The sequence below is a fragment of the Rhinopithecus roxellana genome, chromosome 16 (assembly GCF_007565055.1).
Source record: "Rhinopithecus roxellana isolate Shanxi Qingling chromosome 16, ASM756505v1, whole genome shotgun sequence".
In the NCBI taxonomy this organism is placed as follows: Eukaryota; Metazoa; Chordata; class Mammalia; order Primates; family Cercopithecidae; genus Rhinopithecus; species Rhinopithecus roxellana.
Genome location: NC_044564.1, coordinates 33,125,625 through 33,145,741, shown reverse-complemented (window position 1 = coordinate 33,145,741; position 20,117 = coordinate 33,125,625). Strand labels below are relative to the sequence as shown.

Below are 20,117 nucleotides of genomic sequence, written 5' to 3'. Positions count from 1 at the left end.
ATTCACTTGTGGCCAGGCACAGTGCCTGTAATCCCAGCACTTTTGGAAGCCAAGGCAGGTGGGAAGATTGCTTAAGCCCAGGAGTTCAAGATAAGTCTGGGCAACATAGTGAGACCCCCATCTCTACCAAAAAAAAAAAAAAAATGTAGCCATGGGCGGTGGCACATGTCTGTAGTCCCAGCTACTCGGGAGGCTGTGACAGGAGGATAGCTTCAGCCCAGGAGGTCAAGGCTGTAGTGAGCCATGATTATGCCATTGCACTCCAGCCTGGGCAACAGGACACACACACACGCACACACACATGTACACACACACGCACACAAAAGAATCTACTTGTAACTGCTACTAAGTGTATATTCAGAGCAACTTGAATATGTGCTCCCAAGTTGCAATCTCAAACTCAGCCCAAATAAACTCTATACTTACATTAAGTTTGTCTCAGGTTTTTCCTTTAGGTTAACAATAATAAAAGTAAATCATTCTCTTTATAGAAAACTCAGTAGCATTTAAGGGAGAAACAAAACACCAACTTCCCATAAAATTAACAACCAAGAAATAACCACTCGTAATACTTGGTATTTTCTTACTTTTTCTTTTTCTTTTTTTTTTCTTTTTTTTGACAGGGTCTCACTCTGTCACCCAGATGGGAGTGCAGTGGTGTGTCTTCAGTTCACTGCAATCTGTGTCTCCTGAGTTCAAGCGATTCTCCTGCCTCAGCCTCCCGAGTAGCTGTGACTACAGGTGTGCGTTATCACTCCTGGCTAATGTTTGTATTTTTAGTAAAGATGGAGTTTCGCCATGTTGGCCGGGCTGGTCTCGAACTCCTGGCCTAAAGGGATCCACCCGCCTCGGGCTCCCAAAGTGCTGGGATTGATTACAGGCGTGAGCCACTACACTAGGCCCTTTCCATTCTTTTGTCCACAGTTTTGCGGTATTTTAAATTGTACTGGGGGGAAAATCCCTATTTTAAAAGACTTCTACAGCTAATATTTTTATAAAGCAAAGTGAATTGCTTTATGAAAACAAAGCACTTCTATTGACTTTTGGTAAGTGAATAGTTGGTCACCTTTCATTTACTTGTCACATATCTGCATTTCTGTAAGCTGGATTTTTGAAAGCAGCCCAGTCTGATGCAGGGATGTAATAAAGGTTTCAGAATGAACCAAACTTGAATTTGAATTCTCACTATCCCTTTATTAGCTAAATGACACTAAACAAATTGTTAACTTTTCTGTACTTCAGTATAGAATTTGGAGTTGTTCTGAAGAGCCAAGACCCTTACTTACCTACCTATCTGTCTATGTATCTATCTATCCATCCATCCCTGGTATACAGTAGGTGATCACCGAGGGCGGCATGACCTTATGTCCTGTATTCGCCCACCCTCCACCCCACCACCACTCCTAGTCTTCAACACCACCCACAGGAAAACAGAGGATTTCACTAAAGACTATAGAGAACATGTCCTTTTCTGGCTGGGCACGGTGGCTCATGCCTATAATCCCAGCACTTTAGGAGGTCAAGGCAGGTGGATCACTTGAGGTCAGGAGTTTGAGACCAGCCTGGCCAACATGGTGAAACCCTGTCTCTACTAAAAATACAAAAGTCAGCCAGGTGTGGTGGCATGCACCTGTAATCCCAGCTACTTGGGAGGCTGAGGCAGGAGAATTGCTTGAACCTAGGAGGCAGAGGTTGCAGTGAACCGAGATTGCATCACTGCACTCCAGCCTGGGCAACAGATCAAGACTCCATTTAAAAAAAAAAGAAGAAGAAGAAGAAGGAGAAGAAGAAGAAGCAGAAGCAGAAGCAGAAGCAGAAGCAGAAGCAGGAGGAGGAGGAGGAGGGGAGGAGGAGGGGAGGAGGAGGAGGAGGGGAGGAGGAGGAGGAGGAGGGAGGAGGAAGAGGAGGGGAGGAGGAGGAGGGAGAAGGGAGAAGAAGAAAGAAAGAAAGGAGGGAAGGAGGGAGGGTGGGAGGAAGGGCAAGGGAAGGGAAGGGAAGGGAAGGGGAAGGGTCCTTTTCTGTTTTGTGCACCACAAGAGTTTTCTCCCCAGGAGTGCAAATAGGATGCCAAAAATGGGGATAAAGGATTAATAAAGATTAATAAAGTGGGCGGGCCAGCACTAGATGCCTCCACCCCGCCAACCCGCCCGCCTCTCTGCCCCACCCCAACCAGGTATCAGCCCTAGTCATTCAGGAGGTTATTGCAGAAGTTTCCAAACTGAAGCAAGCAGTGCCAAAGTCCCTATAACAGCAGGTGGCTTTCTGACATCAGCAGAGACTGGTGCTTTTCCCCAGGTACAAAGGACCTCCAGACCAGAGCCAGCCAGAAGCAAAAACAGCATGGAGCTGAGGAGTACGGCAGCCCCCAGAGCTGAGGGCTACAGCAACACAGGTTTCCAGGTGAGCAGCGCTTTCCTCTTATGTTTAAGGCCAAGTCAGTGGAAATGCTGCCCTTTCCTTAGCGCCTTGGCAAGTTTCTTACCTAAGCAGGGAGATTATCAGGACAGTAAGACTTTTAACGGCACACTTTAAGCCCATTATTTTTTCTTCTTGGGCTCTTCTGGGTTGACAAACCTGAAAAGTCTCTTTTAATCGATGTGTTGTGATCCCTATGGTCACTTAGAAACAAGATAGCCTTCTTCTCCTGCCTTTTTTCCCTTCTGCCTCACAGCAAGGGTACATTATTTATCTTCAGGCACCTTTCCAAAGAACTGGTGAGAAGGGAAGAATGGGGGAATTTAGATCCTGGCTGGGGTAGTGCTTCAGGGTTCCTTTTATTCAAGCCAAGTCCCGGAGCCCCTGTCAGATGGCCCAGGTACCTGCCCCAAAGCAGCTGGATTACGCAAATCAGTCTTACTTCATCAACCAAAACTCACTGAGTGATTAATGCTGCTCAGCCCAAGGCTAGGTGCCCGCAGACACCCAGAAGGAGACCTGTCGGAAATACCTGGGATGGGGATTTCAAGGGCTGTTTTTAGGTGTGGTTCCTTTCCTGAGCTGACACTCAGCATGGGCGCTCTGGAGAAGATGGGAAGCCTGCACAAGCAAGTGTGAACAATCCCTCAGGCTTTATGAACTGCTAGATGGGCAAAAGGAAACTTTGAGGTGCTAACCAAGAAAGGAAAGAGGGAGGTAAAAGGACTTGGACAGGAGTCCGGACTCCAGCACCCACAAGTTCCTGTAACTTCCCAGAGCCCCAGGTTGATCGTCTGTCCCGTGGTCACAGTGATGCTCATCTCCATGAGTAGGCATTGGGTTACCACTTACAGGTCACAAGTGTAGGAGAGGAAACAACTTCCTCTACCCTTTTAGGCTGAGTGCCTGAGGCCTGCGAATTAAACCAACATAAAACAGATTAGCAGGAGAAAAGGCACGCAAATTTTATTCATATTTAAAATCTCACATGTGGCCGGCAACAGGGCCTCATGCCTGTAATTCTAGCACTTTGGGAGGCTGAGGCGGGCTGATCATTTGAGGTTAGGAATTTGAGACCAGCCTGGCCAACATAGTGAAACCCCATCTCTACTGAAAATACAAAAATTAGCCAGGTGTGGTGGCACACAGTCGGTAGTCCCAGCTACTCAGGAGGCTGAGGCAGGAGAATGGCTTGAAACTGGGAGGCGGAGGTTGTGGTGAGCCTAGATCATGCCACTGCACTCCAGCCTGGGCAACAGAGGGAGACTCAGTCTCAAAAAAATAAAATAAAATAAAAAATCTCACATGTATGAGAGCCTCACAGAAAAGAAGTGGAAAAACCTAATAGACTCAGGAGCTTATATGCCATTATAACAAAGGGCAGCAAATTGTGAAATGACTAGACAAAGGAAAGGAGGGTTAGGCTTTTAGGGGCAATAAACTGGGGGTGTGGGGTGGAACTAATGGAAGATAAGGGTTATTTTATCGAGATTTGTTTGTGCAGATTCATCTTAGTGGCATCTCTGTCTCTGGCGATAAGGGTCGCTCTCTTCCTTGCATGAGGGAGCGGGACACCTGTGCAAGGGAAATATCAATAAATATGCTGCTTTTAGGAAGATGGGGGATGGGGGAGGGCAGAGAGCTCTTTCTGTGTCTGCTTTCTTTTTCATAGCCTTCAGTTCAAAATATTCTTGTGCCAAAATGGGCATTTGGAGGGTGGCACATCCTGATCTCTTCTCTAAGGGGTAAGTGAGGGGGAAAAGCATAAAGCATGGGGCCCAGTCTGATTCCAGAGAATGGAAGGGATGGAAAGGGACAGAGTCAGAGGAAGTATGGCAGCAAGAAAAGATATCTGCAATAGAGAAGGTCCATGTCACAGCAACTGGCTGCTCCCAGGGAGGAAGGCACACAACAGTGGTGATCCCTCACTGTCTTCTAGCAAAACTGCTGTTTTGTGGGGGAAACATCCCCCTACACCTGCCCCAGTAAAAGGAAGGAAAAATGAAAGGAAGATTCCTCCTAGTCCTGTAAAATGTCCTGTCATCCTTACTCATTGGATTGATTTAAATTTGAATTTCTACATTTCAAAATCAACACAGTGAAGACAATTTGTCTTTCAAGAGAATCGGAGGCTTCATAACTCCTACCAAGTTAATAAGCATGAGTCCAGCCTTGTTTGACATTCAGCTCTCTGGCTACATTATCTTCTTTAAGGAAAATTAATTGATTGTAAAATATGTGCTACTTCACTCACATTATTAAATATGCATTCACATACCACCAGGGCTTCCAAAGAAGTTAGGATACTTACTTATTCATCTTGTCCTAGTCTGTGAATTGTTCTAGAAATTCATTTTTCTTCTTCAGATGTTAAGAGTGCCCTCGGTAGACCAAAGTTCTAATTTTACTAAGTAGAATTACCTTCACAGCTTGAAACGCTGATGTGGGTTCCCAAAAGGCCTGTGCCTGTCAGGCTCGGTGCAGGTACAATGATTACATCTGTCTATGGATTACCTGGACAGGCTCTCATCTGGACTGTTTCTTAGAGAAGTGAGCACCAATTGCTGTTTTCATGGAGCCAGTACTCCGGTGGGAAAGGTTAAACAGGAGCACAAAGTCAGTGATATGGGTTATAAGAGAGAAATGACCTCACATCCAAGAAAGGATTTCACAGCTAGAGCACATTTCGTACATGAGAGAGGATTTTGTAACCAACAGTAGAAAAGAATGTTTGGGGTTTGGTTTTGTTTTGTTTTGTTTCAGATCTCATTTTATTGTACCTCTAAATGTTTTCTACGAATGAGTAACTTATTTCTCATATGGCTGAGGATGGAAATGACTTCATTAAACAGCAGTTGCAAATAAGACATTTGCTATTTATGAAAGAAGTTCGGATGGGCATTTGAAGTATTGCGTGTATGTAGAATATCTAAGGATTTCTTATTTGATTTTGAAATATATTTTAAACCTTAAAACAGTCAACAAACTGGCTCTTGATTTTGTGCAAGATGTTCCCATCAGTCCAGGAAAAATAACTGCCTGAAAGGACAAAATACACACACGTGTGTGCACACACTCACACCCACATATGCACACACACATACACACACACACACAGGCTAGCATCCCCAGGCCTCAAGGTTCTAAGCAGGGCATCTCAAACACAGCAGAGTTTCATACCAACGACACCCACACCTAAAAACAGTGACTGGGTTATTTCTTCAATGCTCGCTTTTCAACAAGAATTTTTGGAGGCATGTATTTATTCAGCAGAATCATCAACTGCCCCCTAGATATGGCCGCCTCTAAGAAAGAATACCAACTTAAGAAAGAATAATATGCTCTTCTTGCCCTCAAGGAGAAGGACAGGCAGAAATAAACATACAATTACAATACAATTGATGTTAAGGAAAATGGTGGAGGTTTGCACCAAGTGCATTGTATTCTTATATTTATTATTTTTTATATTTTGTCTTGCTATCTTACCAGGGCTGGTCTCAAACCCTGGCCTCAAGCAATCCTCCTGCCTTGGACTTCCAAAGTGCTGGGATTACAGTCATGAGCCACAATACCCAGCCAGCACCAAGTGCGTTGTAAATAATATGTAGTTGGAGCTGAGCTAACTGAGGAGTCTGTGACAGCATCACCAAACGAGGGAGGATTTGATGAGGGTTTTAAGGATGATCAGGTCACAGTAGGAGCTGGGGTGGGTAGAGCACTGCAAGCAGAGAGAACTATCTGTACACAGATTCTGAGCCCTAAAGGAGAAGAGCACATGAGCCTGGGATGGAGGAAGGGAACACGGTATAGGGAAAGGGGGCAGGCTGGCTTCAGGTCAGGTGGCCTCTGTGTGTGCTAAGGCATTTTAGAAGGAATCGCTCAGAATTTACACAGTCAAATTGTGACTTTTTTTGAGACAGGGTCTCACTCTGTCACCCATGCTGGAGTGCTGTGGTATGATCTCAGCTCACTGCAGCCTCGACCTTCCAGGCTCAAGCAATCCTCCCACCTCAGTCTCCCGAGTAGCTAGGACTACAGACATGCACCACCACACTTGGCTAGCTTTCGTTTTGTTTTGTTTTGTGTTTTAGAGATGAAGTCTCACCCTGTCGCCCAGGCTGGAGTGTAGTGGCACGATCTTGGCTCACTGCAACCTCTACCTCCTGAGTTCAAGCAGTTCTACTGTCTCAGCCTCCCGAGTAGCTGAGACTACAGGCATGTGCCACCACACCTGGCTAATATTTTGTATTTTTAGTAGAAACAGGGTTTCACAATGTTGGTCGGGCTGGTCTCAAACTCCTGACCTCAAACGATCCACCCGCGTCAGCCTCCCAAAGTGCTGGGATTACAGGCGTGAGCCACGGTGCCTGATCTAATTTTTGTATTTTTTTGTAGAAATGGGGTTTCACCATGTTGCCCAGGCTGGTCTCAAACTCCTGAGCTCAAGTGATCTGCCTGCTTCAGGCTTCCAAAGTTCTGGGATTACAGGTGTGAGCCACCGTGCGAGGCTGATTTTTTCTTTTTTTAAATATTACTTTAGTGGTCCCATTGAAAGTGCTTGGAAATGGAGAAAGATTTGTGTGTGGCTGGGACATCCGTTGGGAGTTACTGTCCTAATGCAAACCAGGCTAAAGGCAGTGGATGCATACACTGGGGTGGAGGTACTAATACTGATGCGGTGGCCCCTCCACAATGAAATTCAGGAGTAAAGATGAGGGTGTAAATGCTGCTCTGGCTCTGAAGATTTCTGTTTTCTCCTCTGTAAAATAGCATAATAATGGTACCTATCTTGGGATTGTTGAAATAATTAAATAAGCTAATGTTATATATGTATAATGGACTTATATATATATATATACACACACACACACACATATGTATATACATACTTGTGAAAACAGTGCCTGGCACATAGCACGAACGTAACAATAGTAGCTTTTGATGCTGAGTAGTTTAAGGATAGTGTGGAGTCAATGCTTCCAGCTTGGGATGTCAACTTGGAAGTGATTCCCTGTATTTATTTATTGCTATTGTTTTAAATAGAGACAGACTTCACTCTGTCACCCACGCTGAAGTGCAGTGGCACAATTATAGCTTATTGCAGCCTCGAACTCCTGAGTTCAGGCAATCCTTCGACCTCAGCCTCCTGAGTAGCTGGAGCTACAGGCACACACCACCACAACTGGCTAAGTTTTTTTATTTTTTTATATTTGTAGAGACAGGGTTTGGCTATGTTGCCCAGGGTGGCCTCAAGTGATCCTCCCACCTCTTCCTGGACTTCCCAAAGTGCTGGGATTACAGGTGTGAGCCACCTCACCCAGCCTGCGCAAGGCTTTATTTAGGTAGAAAATCTTGGAATAAAGTTAGAGCAAAAAAGAGAGTGAGTTCTCTCTGGGGCCTGTTGGTTGAAATTAAGTTGACTCTAAGCATCTCCATGAAGGAGATGAAGTAGGAAGCTTGTAGCATACGTTCAACCTTCAACCGGAGCTCAGAAGAGGACACACATTTGGGAGATGTTAGCAAAGATATGAGCGTGGATAAGACCACTGTGAGGGAAGCCTGAGAAACAGTAGCGCTTAAGGAGTGGGGAAGTTAGAGATGTCAGAGAATGAAGCAGGGGGCTGCAGGGAGAGAAAGAGCAGCAGAACCAGGAGAGGGGCGATCTGGAGAAGTCAAGGAAAAGTAGAACCACAAGTCAACAGAAAAGACTCTGACAGGACAGAGGAGTCTATAGAATGAGGCCACGGGTTCACTTGACTTGCCAGCTACGAGGTTACTGGTGACGCTAGAGTTGGGGAAGGAGGAGAAGTTTTTGTTATGAGTGGGAGTTAAGTCTAGGAAAAATGGGAGCAGAATGAATGCTCTTCTGGTGCAGTGGTGGTGCCAGGGAGGGGCGGGGAAGGGGAGTACCTAGGGCAGGGCAGGCAAAGGCAGTTACAGGGAGGTGTTTTTATATAAAAAGAAAAAAAAATTCATTGTGAAATACAACATACAGAAAAACAAATATACAACTTGTAAGGCAAACTGTCACTCAGGTCAAGAAACAGGACATCGCCATCCCTCAGGGTCCAGTCCTACACATTTCATCACTGCTGCCTCCCTTCCCTGGGGTAAACCCAACCAGGGGTGACCACTGACCCAAATGTGGGGCAATTCCTTCCTTGCTTTTCTTTACACCTTAACTTCTAATTACGAATCCCCAAGCAGTACTTTTGCCTGGTTTTGAACTTTATATAATAGAAACACACAAAATGTATTCTTTGCTTATATTGAAACTTTTTTATTTATTTATTTATTTTTTTTTTTGAGACGGAGTCTCTCTCTGTTGCCCAGGCTGGAGTGGTGCAATCTTGTCTCACTGCAACCTCTGCCTCCCCAGTTCAAGCAATTCTCCTGCCTCAGCCTCCTGAGTAGCTGGGAATACAGGCATGAGCCACCAGGCTCTGCTTGTAGTTTTAGTAGAGACGGGGTTTCACCTTGTTAGCCAGGATGGTCTCAAACTCCTAACCTCACATGATCCACCCACCTTGGCCCCCAAAGTGTTGGGATTACAGGCATGAGCCACCATGCCTGGCCATCAGCTCTCTGAGATTCACATGGTGTTGCGTGTAACTGCAGCTCATCCCATTTCATTAATGCATAGGATTCTGTCATGTAAATATTCCACAACTGATACATTTTGCTGCTAGTGGACATTTGTGTTATTAAATTTGGGGATTTTGGAGCTTCTACAAACATTGCAGCTAGGGACACTGTTATCCATGCCAGGGGAAGTATCTGTCACAAATTTACTCTGGGGTTGTACTTAGGAGCGGAATCGCTAGGCCACTGGAATAAACATATGCTTTCAACTTTACTGATAGTGTCAAATTGGTTTCCTAAGTGATTTTACCAATTTACATGTCCATCAGCAGAGTGAGTATTCCCATTTCTTATCATTATTCAGCTGGCCTTTTAATGTCAACCATTCTGGTGGGTGTGTAGCAGTATGTCATTGAGTTTAATTAAAATTTTCCTCTTATTGGTTGTTAGATGCCAACTTTTTAAATACCTGCTCAACTTTCTTGCCCTTCTCTACTGGATTTTTTTTCCATTTTTATTTGAAAGAGTTCCTTAGATATTCTGGTTACAAGCCTATGAAAGGAAATTAAATTTTGGGACCCCAAACTCATTTAGCCAAAGAGAAAAGTCAAGCTGGGAACTGGGTCATGCAAACCTGTCTCCCCAACCTGTCTCCCCCTTTTGGTTCCTAAATAAGATGGCTACAGGATGAAAAGCTACACACTTCCCCATGTTTTGCCCGCAAGGAAATTCCTGGTGAGTTGTTAAAACTTCACCATGGCAATGTAAATTGATAACTTATCTTTACAGGTGCAGTCACCCCAGATACAAATGCATATCTGATTGCTCCCCTACCCCATTTTATCTGTATTATCTTACATAAAATGCAGATGCTCCACATTTTTCCTTTGCCCTCTTTGTTTACGTGAAAACTGTGTGCTTCTCAATATCCCTCCCTTTCTCCTCTAAATTTGGAGCCCTCAAAATCATCTTTGGAGAAAGGCATAGACCTGTCTCCCAGGCAGTTCCTTAACTTTGGCAAATAAATCTGCTAAAATGATTGAGACTTGTCATTTTCCTCAATTGACGAGCCCTTTGTCAGCTATGATTTGTAAATATCTTCTACCACTGTGAAGCCATCTTTTACTCTAACGGAATATTTTGAGGAACAAAAGTTAATTATATTGGTCCCATTTAGGAAACATTAGGACAAAAGTTAATTACATATGGTCCCATTTAGGAAACATTGCTTCTCTTTCCTGCATCTTGTCTAAAATATCTTTTCCAACCTGCAAAATCATGAAGTCTTTTTTCGAACAAGTGTAACTCTTTATTACGATAAAATTGCTTTTATTAAAGAAATAGATAAAAATGGTCAAGTACAATCAAATGGCTCCAAAAGCCTTACAATGAAAACAACAGTCCTGCCAGTTGTCCTTTCCAGAGGCAAGCACTTTTCATTCTCTTAGTTTTTCCTTCTGGTAGTTACCTTCATGGGTTTTTCCAAATTATTATATTTTTAGTTTTTCAAGTGAATGCATATATTAATACATGACATTTTTAAAAGCCTCTTCAGTTTATAATGCATCCTAACAGTCCCCTGTGCCATCCCTCCTAATCCTCCAGAGCAATGACTTTTAACTCTTTTAACAATGTCTTCTATTTTTTTCCTCACATAACTACTTAGTCATTTCTTGATCGTTTTATACATTATATAGTGACTTCTTGATATGACAGATGAGAATTTAGCTCTTACACCATCACTGTCTTCACTTTTCCTCCCATATTGTCCCAAAGTAGTTACCAGATTTAGGGGCTAAGCAGTCACCACATCATCATGGCAATGTACATATTGCTCATTGTTGAGAAAAACAGTATTATGCTGTAAAATCCCGAAGATATTTTCTAAAAGCTTACTCTTTCATTCACATTAAGGATCTCTATTCCCGCTGAAATTGAGTTTAATGTATAGCGTAAGGTAGGAGTCAAGTTTGCTTTCCACATGAACATCCACTTATTTTGGCATTATTATTATTATTATTTTACTTATTTATTTATTTTTTGAGACGGGGTCTCGCTGTGTTGCCCAGGCTGGAGTGCAGTGGCACGATCTCGGCTCACTGCAAGCTCCACCTCCCGGGTTCACGCCATTCTCCTGCCTCAGCCTCCCGAGTAGCTGGTACTATAGGCGCCCGCCACCACGCCTGGCTAATTTTTTTTTTTAATATATTTTTAGTAGAGACGGGGTTTCACCGTGTTAGTCAGGATGGTCTCGATCTCCTGACCTGACCTCGTGATCCACCCGCCTCGGCCTCCCAAAGTGCTGGGATTACAGGAGTGAGCCACCGCGCCCGGCCGGCATTATTATTTTTTTAATTTACTTTTAACACCACTCAGTGATCAACATTGCTTTAAAAAAATGTATTTCCCCCATTCCACAAATATTTTGCCACGTGTTCATATTTGGGAGAGGTTTTTTGGAACAGGGCAACTGAAAGATTTTTCCAAACTCAGAGGAGATGGGAAGGAATCCAAAGAGATGGAAGTTAACAGCAAGAGAGGTCAAATACAGTTGAGAATTTCTAAGAGGAAAATGCAGGAATTTGTTTTAACACATTTATTAAAGGGCATCTCTTGGAATCCCAGCTCAAGTTTCCTTCTCCCTGTGAAAGAAGCAACCAGCCTTGCCACAGGTGCTCTCAGAGGCACAGAGCTCACGATTGCTCTGAAGTCAGTTGGGTAGAACCCACTTACCAAAGTTCTGAAAGTCCTGGGAGAGGACTAGGCTGGGGAAATGGGCCTCACTCTGCACGAACACACAGGAAAGGCTGAGTTACTCCATGAGGAAGCCAGTTAAGCAGGTTTGGATTCTTTGTTAAATGGAGGTCATAATTTGGGAGATCACGTAAGTGCAAGCCCCATTACGGATCCAAACCTGCTGCAGTATGGGCATAGACTTCTTGTCAAGCAGGTACTTTGAATACAAAAGTTTTGAGGTGGGAAGTAACTATGTTACATAGGGAGGAAGAATATTGTTTCTCCTTAACCCACTAGCCTGGGAGGTCAACATGAATCACGTTGAGTACTTTTTCACATTGCTCAAGAGGTACTTGGCTGGAGCTTCCTAGATTCAATTAAAACACACACACACATACACACACAAATACATGACAATAATTTGCTTTGGGGAAGGAGGTTAAAAAAAAAAAGCATATTCTCTACTCTTTCTTCAAATTTGCATGATCACACCTAGACTTACTTTTAGGGCAAAACAGTGTAGGGGATTATAAACCAAATCACTTCCATGGCATCTCAGAGAGAGGATATAACGATTTATTTTTTCCTCATTCAAACATTCCTGAAGAGGTTCCCCTTAAAACCGAGGAGCCACTTACTCATCAGTGGTTGAGGCATTGGAAAGAAAACAGGAAATAATAAATAATGTAAAGATACATTTTTGCTGAGGGCTAAAGCAGAACTGTCTAATATACAGCACAAGCCAGATAAGTAATTTAAAACTTTTCTGCAAGCCCATTAAAAATCCAAAATAAAGTAGATACAACTCTTCACTATATTTTAACTATATTTTATGGAACCTCATATATTGAAATTAATGAAATAATTTAAATTTGTTTCATTCCAACTCTATGAACATCCAGTGTATATTTTAAACATATAGTACATGTCAACTCTAATGCCATATTTGTATCAGAAATACTTGATCTATTTTTAGATTCCATAAAATGTATAGTTGTAAAAAGTAGACTCATAAACAAGTTGTTCCAAACATGCTTAAGTGTTTTTCAATAAATGAATCTAATGTTCAGTTTTAAATTTAAATTTAAATTGGTTAAAATTAAATTCAGGTCCTTAGTCATATTAGTCCCATTTCAAGTACTCAGTAACTACTTATCGCTGGTGATTATTCTATTGGATCACTCACGTAAGCTGTGTGTTTTTGGTTTTGGAGTTCATACACACACACAAATCTGGTTATCCTTCCTCTTGAAGTACCTGACCACCAGATTTATGCCAAAAAATTAAAGTAACAACTTGACATTTATTTCTGTAATATCGGTAGTAACATCTCCTCTTTCATTCATGATTTTAGTTATTTGTCTTCTCTCTCTTTTTTTTTTTTTTTCTTCATTTCTTTTTTCCTGGATGTTTCCTTGTTGGGAAGTTTGTGGTTAGTAATTCAATTTCTTCACTTGTTATTAGTTTTTTGAGCTTTCTTTTTCCCCCTTTTTAAGTAAGTTAAGAACCAACTTTTGGTTTCATTGATTCTCTCTTTTGTTTTTCTAGTCTTTATTTCATTTGTCTCCACTATAATCTTCATTATTTCTTTCCTTCTGCTAACTTTGGGTTTCGTTTGTTGTTCTTTTCCTAGTTTGTTACAGTAACAGACTGGGTTATTGATTTGAGATCTTACTTCTTGATAATATAAACAATTACAATTATAAAATTCCCTTTAGGCACTACTTTAGCCATATTTATAAATTTTGGTATATTTTCATTTTTGTTATTTATTTATTTATTTGTGATGAGGATCATGCTATTTTGCCTAGGCTGGCCTCAAACTCCTGAGTGCAAGCAATTCACCCACCCCACCCTTCCAAGTAGCTGGGACTACAAGCATGCATCACTGTGCTCAGCTTCATTTTTCTTTCTTCTTCTATTTTTCATGAGACAGAGTCTCACCCTAAGCTTTATTTGTATTAATTTTTTTTTATAAGACAGACTCTCACTCTGTCACCCAGGCTGCATTTTAATTCTTGTCAAACTATTTTCTAACTTCCCTTATGATTTCTTCTTTAATCCATTGGTTATTTAGGAGTGTACTTAATTTCCACATAATTTCTAAGTTTCCCCCAAATTATGGTTGGGGAAGATACATTATCTTTCAATATTTTTAAATTTATAAAGATTTGTTTGGGCCTAACACGTGATCTAGCCTGGAGAATGTTCTATGTGCCCTTGTGAAGAATGTGTATTCTACTTTTGTTGGTGGAGTGTTCTGTATATGTCTATAAAGTCTAGTTGGTTTATATACCACTGTTCAATTCTTCTGTTTTCTTACTGACATCTCTCTAGTTCTATTCATTACTGAAGATTGGATAATGAAATAGCAGCTATTGATGAACTGTCTACTTCTCCCATGAATTCTGTCAGTTTTTGCTTCATGTGTTTTCGAGCTCTTTGATTATGTACATATATGTTAAAATAGCTCTTTGATAAATTTACCTGTTTGCCATTTTAAAATGTCTTTTGTCTCTAATAACAATTGTTGTCTTAAGACCTATTTCAGCTGATATTATTGCCACTCAAGCTCTCTTTGGTTACTATTCGCATGCTGTATCTTTCCCATCCTTTTCTTTCAACCTATTTAGGTCTTTGAATGCAAAGTATGTCTCCTTTAGACAGCATATATTTGGATCATGGGATTTTGTTTTATTTTGGTTGGTTGGTTGGTTGGACATAGGGTCTCGTTCTGTCACCCAGGCTAGAGTGCAGTACGGCAGTCGTGGCTCACTGAACCCTCAACCTCTGGAGCACAAGCAATCCTCTTACCTCAGCCTCCTGATTAGCTGGGACTACAGGCACATGTCACCATGGCTGGCTAATTTTTGTTTTTTTGTTTTTTATTTTTAGACAGAGTCTCGCTCTGTCACCCAGGCTAAAGTACAGTGGTGTGATCTTGGTTCACTGCAACCTCCACCTCCCAGGTTTAAACAATTCTCCTGCTTCAGCCTCACGAGAAGCTGGAATTACAGGTGCCTGCCACCACACCTGGCTAATTTTTGTATTTTTTATGAGGATGGAGTTTCACCATATTGGTCAGGCGAGTCTCAAACTCCTGACCTCAGGTGATTCACCTGCCTCAGCCTCCCAAAGTGCTGGGATTACAGGTGTGAGCTACCGTGCCCTGTCTAACTTTTGTATTTCTTATAGATAGGCTTTTGCTGTGTTGCCCAGGCTGGGATCAAGCAATTTGCCCACCGTGGCCTGGGATTACAGGCATGAGCTACCACACCTAGCCAGATAATGTTTTTTTTTTTTTCTTTTTTCTTTTGTTTTCAGATCATGGGTTTTTAAAATCCATTCTGCCAATCTCTGCCTTTTAATTAAAGGGTATAATCCATTTATAGTTAATGTAATTACTGATAAGATAGGATTTACATTTTTATTTTGAATATATATGTGTGTGTGTGTGTGTGTGTGTGTGTGTGTGTGTAGTCTTTTCTCCTTCTATTACTTTCTTCTTTTGTGTTAAATAGATATTTTCTAGTGTACCAGTTCAGTTCTTAGATTGGCTTGTTGTTTTTCCCAACTGTTACCACCACCTCAGGCAGCTACCTATGTTAAACAATTGCCACCAGAGAAACAGCACTGGGTTAACTCTGAGTCAGATCAACTAAAGACAGGGGATTTTCTTTCTTTTTTTTTTTTTTTTTGAGACAGAGTCTTGCTCTGTTGCCCAGGCTGGGCAGTGGCTGAAGAGTGCAGTGGCATGATCTCAGCTCACTGCAACCTCTGCCTCCCAGGTTCAAGCAATTCTCCTGACTTCCTGACTCAGCTTCCCTAGTAGCTGGGGATTACAGGTGCATGCCACAACACCCAGCTAATTTTTGTATTTTTTTGTACAGAAGGAGTTTCACCAGACTGGTCTCAAACTTCTGACCTCAGGTGATCCACCTGCCTCGGCCTCCCAATGTGCTGGGATTACCGGCATGAGCCACCACACCCAGCCAAGACGCAGAGGATTTTCTAAGGAACTTCAAAATAGATCAGATAATGGCAGTTATCTGAGAGTTGGACTTTGGGTAACTTCAATCTCGTTTTACCCCCTTCAAAATGGCTAGACTGCTAGTTTTCATGATTGCAGGGTTGTTGAGGCTATCATGAGTCTGTGGAGAGGGAAACAGAACTAGGATAATTTAAGACACCACAAAGCAAAGCGTGATGTTCTGAGATTCTGAGTCATTTTATTTGAAAAGCATTCTCTGGAGTGCTGCAAGTCTTTTTTTTTTTTTTTTTTTTTTTTTTTTTTTTTTTTTTTTTTCAGAGTTCTGAAAAAGTAATTTTGACAGTTTTGTCAGTGTGGTGAATAGTACCAGCCACATTTCTAGACTAGAATGCATTGGATGATCAGTCAGGAGTGGAACAAGGGCTGAGGTTTTCAAGATTACAGCCATCTCTACTGCCTTTTACCAAAACTGGGGAAAAACTTGAGGCACCTAATGGTCACAGAAAAAGGAAAGGAGAAAGAGATTGGACTCTATTATTTCTACCATAAGTGTCCCAAGAGAGATGCCTTCCTAATTTTATTTTATCTTATTTTATTTTTGCCCTCTTGATTTGAAGAGAGTTCTTTTGAGGTGCTATGTTTTTGGTGGGGGGGGGGGGGTTGTTTTTGTTTTTTAAGACAGAGTCTTGCTCTGTCACCCAGGCTGGAGTGCAGTGGCACAATCTATCTCGGCTCACTGCAACCTCCGCCTCCTGGGTTCAAGTGATTCTCCTGCCTGAGCTTCCTGAGTAGCTGGGATTACAGGCATGCACCACCATGTCCAGCTAAAATTTTTGGTATTTTTAGTAGAAATGGGGTTTCACCATGTTGGCCAGGCTGGTCTTGAACTCCTGACCTCAACTGATCTGCCCACATTGGCCTCCCAAAGGGCTGGGATTTCAGGTGTGAGCCACCACACCCAGCCTGAGGTGTTACGTTTTGATTGACTAGAGAGTAAGACTTGTTTTTTGTTTTTTGGTTTTTCTTTAATCCATCTGTAGGCCTAGACAGATTGCCACAAGGATGTCATGTCAGGAATGATTGGAAAAATCCCTGATTCAGCCATGAAGCCACAGGCTTTAATTGGCTTACAAGGCAATATGTCCTGCAAGCATATCCCCAACCTTCAGAGTAGGCTGCAGGGAGGTTTCAGAAAAATGCTCTTGCTTCAGTTAGGATAGAACCAAAACTAGTTTCCAAGCTCTAGGTTTTGTTTTTGTTTTTTTCTTTTGATAACCTTGGTACCAATAGGCTCCGGTTTTACTTTTTATTACTGATGATAAAACCTCCACTCCAGTTAATTACTTTAAAACAATGGTGGTGATCCCTGCCGAACCATCTCATTCAGACACTGTTGATGTTGAATGGAGAAGCTGGGCCAGGATACTTCCTGAGCTCTTATTTGTCAAATTAGAAAAAAAAAGTTCAAAGGTGAGGGTCTCTGGAATTTTACATAGAATAGAAATGATTAAGCATGAACTCCAAATCTGTATTATTCCACAGAAGTTTGGAACTTGATTGCAGATACAGGCAGACAAAAACACAACACAATTTCCACTCAAAGCCACAATTCTGGATCTTTGAATAGCTGCTACTTCTACCCCACACAAGGACTAGATATTTAACTGCGCCCAGCCGGAGATAGGGATTTCTTAGCAAAATGCTGAGTCATCTGCCTAAGGAGTCACCGGTCAGTTTTCAGTAATGAAGGGGATGATTACCAGGAATGGGTGAGTCAGGAAGCCAGGAAATGCACCTGAAGACTTCTCAATCTTCCTTCTAATATCCTGGTTCAAAACTTTGTTTTGTTTACATTTTCTCTGAAAGCCAAAACTCTTTGACATAAAGTATGGCAATTATTGATTCAACAAAAAATTTATTGAGCTCTGACCTTGTGCCAGGCATTATGCTAGGAGCTGGAAACAGAAAGCTAGTTTGGTTAAAATTAATTAAACAATGGTAAACCAGCATAGCACAGTCTGTGAAAAGTCCCATTCATGGCAAAAGGTGACCTCACCTACTTTGACAGTCAGGGAGTCACTCCATTTTCCAAATATTCCAAATGAACATTTATTTTGTATGCTTTTATTATTTCATTCATTCATTCAACAAAGTATATTGAGCAACTGCTCTGTGCTAGATGGAAGGAAAATACTAGGTGGGGCACAAAAGATATAATTCCCCAAGCTACCATGTCAAGCACTGTTTTTTTTTTTTTTTTTTCATGTTACATTATGTGGAGAAATCAAGGCCCAGAATGAGAAGGTAGGATTCCAAGTTAGGACTCCATTTAAAAAAAATAAAATAAAAGGTAGGAGAGGCATGAGCTGGGAGATAGAAGAGTAGTGAAGAAAGGCAAAAAGGAATAGACACCAGTTCTCCTGATTTACCTCAGGGATCCTCACTGACTGCAAAATCTTTGGTCCCTCAAATCCAAAAACAATGATAAGTTAAGCTTACAACTAAATCTGTAAATTATGTGGACTCAGCAACATTCCAGAATAAACTAGCCAGCAACCTCATAAGGGGTTGTAACTAAAGTGAATGGTAAACATTCCTCCATAAAACATGGCCCTAAAGCAAGCCATTGATGTGAGGCAAGGTTGCTTTACACCATGGGAGAGGGTCAGCTATCGTCCAAAAGGGGCCAAGACAGGCAAATCTGCTTATTTAATGATCCAGTTGCCTTACTCTCCTGACGCGCTCAACTCTGACAGAATACCAAAGATTCCGAACAGCACAACCTATGAAGTTGCACAGTCATTGAGTGATGGGTCCTAGTCCCCTGTCAGTATCCCTGCCTTTCAATCGCATCACTTTACAGTTTCACTAGCTTTTAAGACTGTTGTTTGTTTGTTTATTTGTTTGTTTGTTTTGAGACAGGGTCTCACTGTGTCACCTAGGCTGGAGATGGAGTGCAGTGGTGTGATCTCAGCTCACTGCAACCTCTGCCTCTGGAGCTCAAGCAATCCTCCCGCCTCAGCCTCCTGAGTCGCTGGGACTACAGGTGCATACCACCATGCCTGGTTAATTTTTGTATTTTTAGTAGAGACGGGGTCTCACCGCGTTACCCAGGCTGGTCTTGAACTCCTAAGTGCAAGCAATCCACCCACCTTGGCCTCCCAAAATGCTGGGATTACAGGTATGAGTCACCGCACTCAGCAAAAAGCTTTTTTATTTTTCTAATTTAATTTACTGAGCCCTGATTTTCACATCTACCAGGCTCCATTAGTTCAGAAACATTTGCAAGGAGGAAGTTGGTTAGAGAGTACTGGCCTAATTTGTGCAGCCAGGGAGGTTTGAAAGAAAAATTGCTTAATCAAGGATCTGACCCATACAGATAAAACAAGTGGCGAGCACAGGTCTATTTACATGATGTACTGGCTCCAGCAAGGAGGGGATAGAGAGACAAAGGTTCTCACAGTGACATGTTTAGGAGCCAGCAAATGTTAGGCTTCCTGTTGGCCCATATCATCACTTCCTTGTTCCCCTGCAATGAGGTCCTTAGGTCAGAGAAGAGGAAGAAAGAAGTAGGGGAGGAAGGATTGAGAAAGCACAGGAGTGGGTAGGAGAGGTAGCTTGTAATGCTTCTAGTACTGACTGTACTGTACATGGCCTACACCTTGGCGAGAGATCAATGGCCTGTCATTAAGGAGGACATGGGAGAGGGAGGAAAGTGATGAGCTTCTAAAAAAAGCCAGATTTGGAGGGGCGGGGGATGTCAGTGGGGAAGGTCAAGGGAGGGTGATAGATGAGGGATGTTAAAAATCAAGCACTGGGGCTGGGCACAGTGGCTCACGCCTGTAATCCCAGCACTTTGAGAGGCCGAAACGGGTGGATCACGAGGTCAGGAGTTCGAGACAAGCCTGGCCAACATGATGAAACCCCATCGCTACTAAAAATACAAAAATTAGCTGGACACAGTGGCACATGCCTGTAATCCCAGCTACTCGGGAGGCTGAGGCAGGAGAATTGCTTGAACCCAGGAGTTGGAGGTTGTGGTAAGCTGAGATCAGGCCACTGCACTCCAGCCTGGGTGACAGAGTAAGACTCTGTCTCAAAAAAAAAAAAAAAAAAAATTCACGTACTAAATCATAAAAATGACAAAACGTAGGTACTTCAGGTGAAGAGATGAGGCTTCAGTCAGTCGGCCTGGATTTTCCAGGTCCACCATTTAGGCAACTCATCTATTTCTCTATACCTGTTTGCTCATCTAAAAATAGGTATACTAATAATCCACATCATATAATTGCTGGGAAATTAAGGTAATATACTGGTGCCTAGCAAATGTTCAAATATCAGCTATTAATCAACTATTTAGTTGCGGATGCTGGTACAGGCCAAACCGTATCTT

At 42.2% G+C, this 20,117-nt stretch overlaps 1 protein-coding gene across 2 annotated transcripts in view; it reads left to right on the top strand.

The window, feature by feature from the left end:
• Positions 1-2,021: 2,021 nt before the first annotated feature.
• SLC28A3 (solute carrier family 28 member 3) overlaps positions 2,022-20,117 on the top strand; it is a 67,678-nt gene continuing 49,582 nt past the window's right edge. The window contains exons 1-2 of one of the 2 annotated variants that reach the window (XM_030919812.1): positions 2,022-2,173; positions 2,296-2,400. In XM_030919812.1, coding sequence (XP_030775672.1) covers positions 2,341-2,400 — 60 coding nt within the window. In that variant the 5' untranslated portion in view covers positions 2,022-2,173; positions 2,296-2,340. Of the gene's footprint in view, positions 2,174-2,195; positions 2,401-20,117 lie in introns of those variants that run through there. The other variant, XM_010384009.2, reaches the window with a different exon arrangement.